Source organism: Teleopsis dalmanni, chromosome 2 (genome assembly GCF_002237135.1).
Source record: "Teleopsis dalmanni isolate 2A chromosome 2, ASM223713v2, whole genome shotgun sequence".
NCBI classification, from domain to species: Eukaryota; Metazoa; Arthropoda; class Insecta; order Diptera; family Diopsidae; genus Teleopsis; species Teleopsis dalmanni.
Genome location: NC_051847.1, coordinates 112,373,442 through 112,381,896, shown reverse-complemented (window position 1 = coordinate 112,381,896; position 8,455 = coordinate 112,373,442). Strand labels below are relative to the sequence as shown.

At 29.7% G+C, this 8,455-nt stretch overlaps 2 protein-coding genes across 2 annotated transcripts in view; one reads left to right on the top strand and one right to left on the bottom strand.

Moving 5' to 3' along the window:
• LOC119675468 (serine/threonine-protein kinase Warts-like) overlaps positions 1 to 5,007 on the bottom strand; it is a 6,330-nt gene extending 1,323 nt beyond the window's left edge. Inside the window, exon 1 of the mRNA XM_038086674.1 lies at positions 4,973 to 5,007. Coding sequence (XP_037942602.1) covers positions 4,973 to 5,007 — 35 coding nt within the window. The remainder of the gene's footprint in view (positions 1 to 4,972) is intronic.
• Positions 5,008 to 5,874: 867 nt separating this feature from the next.
• On the top strand, positions 5,875 to 7,635 carry LOC119677834 (opsin Rh6-like). The gene is made up of 4 exons (XM_038089369.1): positions 5,875 to 6,794; positions 6,911 to 7,034; positions 7,102 to 7,258; positions 7,327 to 7,635. The coding sequence occupies exons 1-4, from the start codon at positions 6,048 to 6,050 to the stop codon at positions 7,445 to 7,447; spliced, it is 1,149 nt and encodes a 382-aa protein (XP_037945297.1). The 5' UTR covers positions 5,875 to 6,047; the 3' UTR covers positions 7,448 to 7,635.
• The last annotated feature ends 820 nt before the right edge of the window (positions 7,636 to 8,455 follow it).

The following is an 8,455-nucleotide window of genomic DNA, read 5'->3' as shown; positions in this document are numbered from 1 at the left end:
AAAAATCGGTAAAGCCGTTTCGGAGGAGTACGGTAACTAACATTTTGACAATGTTAATTTTATATATAAGATTATATAATATATTATATAAATATAGTATAATATAATACAAATCATCAAATTAATTTATTATTTACTGTCTAATAAATATAGCTATTATACAATAAGGTCAATATAAATAAATGTAAATACAATATATATAAATTTCGAAGTACATAATTAAAGTATTTTGTAGTGTACGATTAACTTTTAAAGAAACTTTAATCAAACAATTTCCACGATTTTAACATAAAAAGTTTTATCGTATTTCTTGAAGTTCTGTTGAATAATGCCAGCATTGCAAATTTGTCTTTAGTAATATGAATTTTTCATCAAATTCATAAAATTACTTAGCAAAATCTTTGCATGAGCGTCCAGAGTTAAACCTTTTTATTTCTTTTAGGCGTCCAATACGTGCTCACACACAAGCCTGACTATTCTTATCAAATAAGAATGCATGCAGTGATCCCCAGTGCCTACACCATTTCAAAATATATTATTTTTAAGGTGTCATCTCGCAATCCTTTGGCACGTCCATTCATTAGATCTTTATACGAACTTTAAACGCTTGTTGTCAACTCATTATATTGTTATGTGTATATTTTTTATGCCACAAATCTTCAAATTTCATACTCGTATAAACAGCTCATTCATTCATTCCTTTTAAAAATATTACAGTCAGATTTTGCGCAACATAATATCTTCCAGAACTGCAATGATACACATACTTGTAAATGATTTCTTAGAGAAATGTAATGAACAACGACATACCATAATTCAATATAATTTTTTGGTAGCAGCAAATGAATGGCTAATCATTTTGAATAAAACTTCAAAGAACCATGTTTTTGTTATGTTAAAAATATTCACTTCACAAATATTTTATTATTGGTAGATTCATTATTTTAGATTTACACCAGTTTTCCATTTAATCCATTTAATGTAACAGTACGTTTGATGACACAACAGTTAATAATTGGTTGAATTGCTTTCGTCACAATTGTATAATAAATAAAATAAAATCTTATATTGTTGAACAATTATAACAAATTAATAAACCCTATAAAATATGTATGAATGTAAAAATAAATATGAAGTAAAGATTAAATATTTCCTTAAAAAGAAACTGATTTACTAATAATCATTTGTTATTACACAAACAATTGAAGGAATCCTTTTCTCTATCTACACTCAAAATTAATTTGTTTAGGTACACGATATATTATATCCTTATGATATGTTAAGTCCTCTCACTTGATTTATTTATTCAGCCTGAAAAAATAGATTACTACAGCCTCTTTAAGCAAGAGTTAGTACATTGAGAAAATCGTCTAGGATTGTCACATCACAGTTACATGTTTCCGTATCATATGATTCGCGCAAAATCTAACAAAATCGACTACTACAAGCCTTAAATGATTTAATGAAATATTACTACAACGTTTTTTTTAACGTTTAGTTCAGACGTTATAATGGTTTTAGTGATGCAACTTTCATTATTATGAAAATATTAGAATCAAAGTTTTTTCGTGTGTTAATTGATATCATTGCGTTTTATTAAGAAAATAAACCATTCAAACCAAAGTTTGGCTTGATAAGTGTTCTTCGAAATATACTCCATTGAAAGCAACCGTTAAACGTACCACGCTCTGTTTGTCCAAATAAGGCCGCTACACCGGAAAATATCGAAAAAAAAGTTTATTTTGGTAAATCGTAAAGTGAAATTATAGGAGATAGCTTACGCTTTTAACAGCTGACCAAAAAAAACTTATTAACGATTCAAAGAGCTGTTTGTTTGTTTTTTGTATTCATATGTGACATCGAATGAAACATGGATCCACCACATCGTTCCTATGCCAAAGCGGCAGTCAACAGAGCAACCAGCTATCAGTGAAAACTGTCTTAAGTCACCAAAGATGCAATGCTAAGCTGGTATGGTGATGGCATACATATTTTGAGATGCCATAGTAGTCGTGATTTCATAGACTATTTTGAAAAAGTATAAGCCATCAATAGCGAATATTATGCACAGTTGTTGTTATGCATATAAAGGTCTAGACGGTAAAAAAGCGACGCTAAATGAAACTTTTGTTAAACTATTGTTTAACAGGTCGTTGATCACAATGCTGAAATTACACGAACTATACTACGGATTGTTTCCACATCCATTGTATTGGTCAGACTTGATACACAACCACTACTACCTGTTTGCTGACCAGGAAAAGGCAGTCCTATTTAAGGACCATAGATAAATCCTTTTACAAGAGAAGTATTAAAATATTTAAAAAACGGTTGAATTATTGTATTGTACATTAACGAAACTATGTACATCAATTTAATTGAATTTTACGAAAAAAATGGGGTTTTATAATTTAGTTTCGGAACTTTTTAACTGTGACCTTAGTTTTTTATAAACCTTAACATAGTTTTTATTTGTCAAATGCAAATAAAAACAAAAATTAAATGATTTACACTTTTGACTTTCCCAACAAAGATATTTTTGATATTTATCTAATAGCTTTGCTAAATGATAAACACCATAAGCGGTAAAAGTCTATTAACTCTCTTAACATACAAATCTTCTTTTCTCTTGAATATATGTACATATATCGCATATTTTCCCATATGATTTGATATAATGAACTTATGAAATTTAATGGATAATTAAAGTCTTAGAAAAGGACTTTTTTGTTAATTACTAAAAACAAATTTTTTTATGGATATTGTAGATGTTATATCTAATAAAATGAATGATTAAAATATATTGCTTTTTGACGTATCGGCATTAACACCACCGACTTAATATTATTGCTGATGCCATTGCCAATATAATAAACAATTTTTATAAAATTATTTTAAACATATTTGCGTGATTATCTATAAAAAACTAGTTGGAAAACCTTTTACGACATATGAAAAAAACGGACAAAAGTATCCACATAAAAAATTGCCAAGTCAAAATATTGAACGTATTTTTTTACAATTTCTTTAGCATCGCGGCGCAGTATTTTGTTCTGTAAAAGCTTTTAATATAAACTTGCGTGAAAGCTTTTACTGTATAAAAATTATTTTGTCATGCTAATATTTAAGTGCCCTCCACACAGCTTAATTGATTTCAATATAATAATTCACTTTTAGAAATGAATTCGTATCAGAATGTTTGTTAATCTCAAGACCTTGGGGTATTCGCACATATATCCAAACTGAGCTTATCATTTAAAAATTTAAAAATGTATGTAATACGTAGAAAGTTTTAAAGCAAACAGGACATTTTGAAAATATATATTTGCCGTTTATTGGCAATTATATGTAAAGATAAGATAGATCCCTCAGTACTCAGTATTCTCAGTGGTGTAGATCATTTCATGACCTTTAGATGGATAGGAGTTATTACATTTGAAATAAACGTTTGTGTGTTCGTTATCTATACAAAAATGAACACCAAGCAAAGAGCAATTATTAACTATTTTATAAACTCGGAAGATTTTCTATCGAAACGCTTCAATGATGATTCAAATTTATGACGATGATTATATATCACCTGGAATAGGTCATTAACGGCATATATGGCTTAGAAAATCGGGCGGTTTTCCCTGCAGTTTCCATCAAAGACCCGTAAAATATTAATTGATGGTGGTATTAAAATTTAAGATCTTAAATCATCAATTCGCCTTATTTTTTCTGAACGTTTAGGATATATTGCTTTTTGATGGTATTATTACAGTGACTAATAATTCATTTAGTGAATTCACATATTGACGGAATTTTTTCAATAAAATACAGTGGATGAAACTACAGTTTTATATCACAGTTTCAGTTTTAAAGTAATCAGAGTTTTACGACGCACTGTTTTTGGTTTTCCTTTCTAAAATTTAATTGAAATTTTTATTTTTGATAGTTTTGATTGATATACATATAGATTTAAATATGTTCACAAAATTGAAAAAATACAAATTCATTCTTCATTCTCAAATACTTGTAAGGTTTTATTATAGTTAGATATGCGTTTCTTTCTGATATTGTTGATCGTCGAAGTATTTATCACAAGAAACGGTCAAATTATTGATATGATCTCTGATTGCAAAGATCAAAAAGACAGTTCGGAAACATCTTCATAACAAACATCGAAAAATTATATTTCCGAAACTGATCTAGCAAGCCATTCCTGAGTTCGGCTCTTACTCGCAATATCCTCATCATAATCCATACAAATTTTTCGGTATGTAATTGCAACAGGTATTTCTTCAAATATTTCACTGATTTTCAAATCAGTTCATTGAATTTTAGGGAGAGATATTGGGAAGGTTTGTGGATGTAATTATTTATCAGCCTTCCAAGAATGAAGTAGAAGACTCATTCAATATTCTGAATTTATATTTTCAAACGAATGATACTACAACAGAAGATCACTATTAGAGTACGAATAAAGTGAAATATATTTTTACTGAAAACAAAAAAAAAAATTAAAGTTTCAAACACTAATTTCTAAATTAATTTCTAATATAAATTAATTTCACTGATTTATTTGATAGCAAATAAATAAATATCTTAATATGTAATTCTAGTTTCTTTCAAAAATAAAAAAAAAAATAAAAAAAAATTCTTTAACTCGAAGTTTCCATAAGTCGAACCTTTTCTTTGCAAAATTGGACTTCGATTTATGGAAGTTTGACTGTATTTAGCTAAATGGGTGCCAATATATATATATGTATATATTTTGACTTGAAAGATTTATAAAAGTATTCTTTGTTCTTGTAGGAGTACGGTTTGAACAGTGGTTTGCATTGTCTTCCTAGTACACTAGCCGCATATGATTCTCCCTCTCTTTAATTATTTGTTTTGTACTTGCCCAGTTTAACCCACAAAAGGGTTGAGGATCTGTGAAAGCGGTTACCAAAACTCCTTTGCGGTCCGAAACCCAGTAAAGACTTACCTTATTCCGAGTTGCAAGTAACTGTAGAAGCCCATAACATTCAAGGACCTGTTTCGACTTAAAAGTCCAAAAGATAAAGCTTTAAGAGCATCCTGGCTGTCAGAGTAAAAAACAATTCTCTATCCATACGGTAAACTAAGTTAAAAGGTCTGGGTCTCGCAGTCATAACAACTTTTTCAAAATTTGGTATTCAGTTTTTAACTTCTATTATGAATAAATGCTTCTAAAACAGTAACTCTATAACCATATTGAAAGTATATGTATTGATTGTAATACGAAAAAATAATCTTTCAAGCTTGTGCAAACCTATAATCCTACTGACATCCAGTTAAAACTAACTTTAAAAAAATATGCAAGATATGTAAAAAAATATACAAAAATTTTATTTCAAAAAAAAAAAAAAATAAATGAAAAATTAAAAAGAATTGGGTTTTCTTTCCTTTCGCATATTAAAAACTTTAAATAGTTCAAAACAGAGTAGTGAAGTCCATGTAGAGATTTACTAAAACAATAGAATTCTTTACTCTTAACTGTTTAATGAATATTTTTGAAAGATAGTACGAGTATATTGTATATTACGTATTACATATTTACAATAGGTATAAGTAATATGCCCGTACGTAGTGTGAGAGTGATGAGGACAGACTATGCTTAAGGTACGTGTACCGTTAAGTACATATTTTCAAGAATAATTTAAAAGTAAAAAGGTATTAGACATGTAATACTTAAAACGCTTTTACCTGCTAATCCGCTAAAATAAATTGTCAACAATCATAGTCTTAATTTTGAACTTAGTTAATTAAATTAGTCAATTAAGTTAGTCAGAAGTACCTTTAAGATACCATTTCAAATTACAATGTGTTTGTCAGTATAAAAAGGCAAGGAAAAGCCATCGCCGATACCAAAAAGTAGTAGCAAGCACACTGCAACAGTACATTTGTCCAATTTCACCAATCGGAAATTCAGGAACAAAGTCGCCATATAAAAAATGAGAATTCGAAACATGTAAATTTTGGGACTAACATCAAGCTTATTAAAACGTACGTAAAATCCTTAACTTTTTAAGTGTCAATTTATGAAAATATTGGAACTGGAGAGTAACAGAACAACATATATAGAAATGGCTTCGACTGGAATTATAAATTATCTGCGCGATAGCAGTAACAAGAGTCTAGCTGATTTTGTGCCTTCTGAAATTTATCACATGATTGATCCATATTGGTACAGTTGGCCACCAATGGAACCAATGTGGTTTGGAGTTATCGGTTTTTTCGTATCGATTTTGGGCGTAATGTCATTATCGGGCAATTTCATTGTTATGTATATATTTACTTCATCAAAATCACTCCGAACGCCATCAAATATGTTCGTTGTGAACCTTGCCTTTTCAGATTTCATGATGATGTTTACAATGTTTCCACCAATGGTTTTAAATAGCTTCTATCAAACCTGGATTATGGGACCGCTTTTATGTGAAATTTATGGTCTCTGCGGTTCATTATTCGGATGTGTGAACATCTGGTCAATGACTTTAATTGCACGTGATCGCTACAACGTTATTGTTAAAGGTATATCACGCAAACCTTTAACTGCTACTGGTGCTTTAATTCAGCTATTGGTTATTTGGTGTATTTGTGGCATATGGTCCATTTTACCAATGTTGGGTTGGAATCGTTATGTACCAGAGGGAAATTTAACTGTATGCGGAACTGATTATTTTGCTAAAGATTGGTGGAACCGTTCCTATATTATGGTTTATTTCGTTTGGGTTTACGTGACTCCATTATCTACAATTATTTACTCGTACTGGTATATTATGAAGGTAAAAATAATCCAATCTAATTCAATTTAGTTGTTTATATTGATAATATTACTTTATAACAAAACAATCAAAATTATTGTGTCCTATTAATAAAAAAAAAATCAAAACTCATCTAGGCTGTCCGAATCCATGAACAGCAAATGCGGGAACAAGCAAAAAAGATGAATGTGGCTTCTTTACGAAACAGTGAGGCTGATAAGGGTAAATCAGTCGAAATTAAGTTAGCAAAAGTTGCTTTGGGTAAACATATTAATATTACAATAACTTTTTAATTGTCTAATTAATTGTCTAAAATTTGTCTAATTAGTTACAATATCTTTGTGGTTCTTCGCATGGACGCCTTACACAGTAATAAATTTTTCTGGTATATTTGGTTCTATGTATCTTTCGCCTTTAAGTACTGTTCTGGGTTCAGCTTTTGCAAAAGCAAACTCAGTGTATAATCCAATTGTGTATGGACTTAGGTGAATTTAGTATTTATTTTATTATAAGTTTATTTAATACATTTTATTTCATATTTTTAACTGGGCAGTCATCCCAAATACAAACAGGTGTTACGTGAGAAGATGCCATGTCTGGCATGTGATCGCAAAGATACTGGTTCTGATGCAAAAACTCAAGTTACTGCAGAATACAGCGAGTCGGTAGCCTAAAACTACCACTCAAAACTTATTTTAAGCAATAGAAGGAACTTCGGCCGTTTCATTGATCTTTAATAATATTGTAAAAAACGTATAGATTTCAGAAAATGTTATTCTCTTCAAAATAAGTTTAAATGCGGAAGTAACATACGTGACGAAACTAAGTTATAAATAAAGCAAAGCATTTGATTAAAAATCAAGAAATCTCATTTTACTTAACTAATGTAATATATATGCTTTCATCGTAATGCATATATTGATATTATCGGGTTATTTGGAAAGTAATTTTAATGTTGGTTTTAGCCAACAAATGCCTTAAAATGTACTTTATCGCATTCAATTTCACATTTAACCCGCATTGCCATAATATATTTTGATCACTGATATGACAAGGATTGTTGGTGAAGTAGTTTGTCTGATTTTGTGTAATATGACAAGTTTTAGGAGTTCACACTGTGGCAGACATTTGCAGTTATATAACCTGTTTGAACTTTATCCACATACGAGTTCCTCATTTAGTTCTTTCTAAGAAAAATATTATCCGCAAGACCGAGTTGTATTTTAACATCACAATATTTTAAAAATATATTTTTCAAATTCAAGTTTTTATTATACAACAGTTGTGTTCTTTTCAACCTGGACAAATGTTTTTGTTACTTATTGGCCGAAACTATTTCACTGTACTTCGTCCCTCTTACAATAGCCTCACGCCACACATAAATACGGCAAGGTTCTTGAAACGTGATACAGATTACACTCAATTTCTCTATTTAGCACGTTACCCATCTTGTTCTGACTAAATTTCTTCTCTAAACCAAATCAAGCGTTTCTTCTTTTTTACCTACCACTTATATCTCTCTAACATGGAAGTACATAGATGTCGACGACTGTTCAATAAACCTGTTATGCTCATATAGAATCAAAACCTTAATGTCCTCCCTTTTCAGTACGCGATAAATTAAATAAATATATAATACATAAAGGTTAGTGCAAGTTAAAGAGTATTAAAAATAGAAATTA

Coding starts and splice junctions, on each gene's coding strand:
- LOC119677834 (XM_038089369.1), top strand. CDS start 6,048: ATGAAAATATTGGAACTGGAGAGTAACAGAACAACATATATAGAAATG. Junction 6,795..6,910: donor CGTACTGGTATATTATGAAG/GTAAAAATAATC, acceptor AAACTCATCTAG/GCTGTCCGAATCCATGAACA. Junction 7,035..7,101: donor GTTAGCAAAAGTTGCTTTGG/GTAAACATATTA, acceptor TTGTCTAATTAG/TTACAATATCTTTGTGGTTC.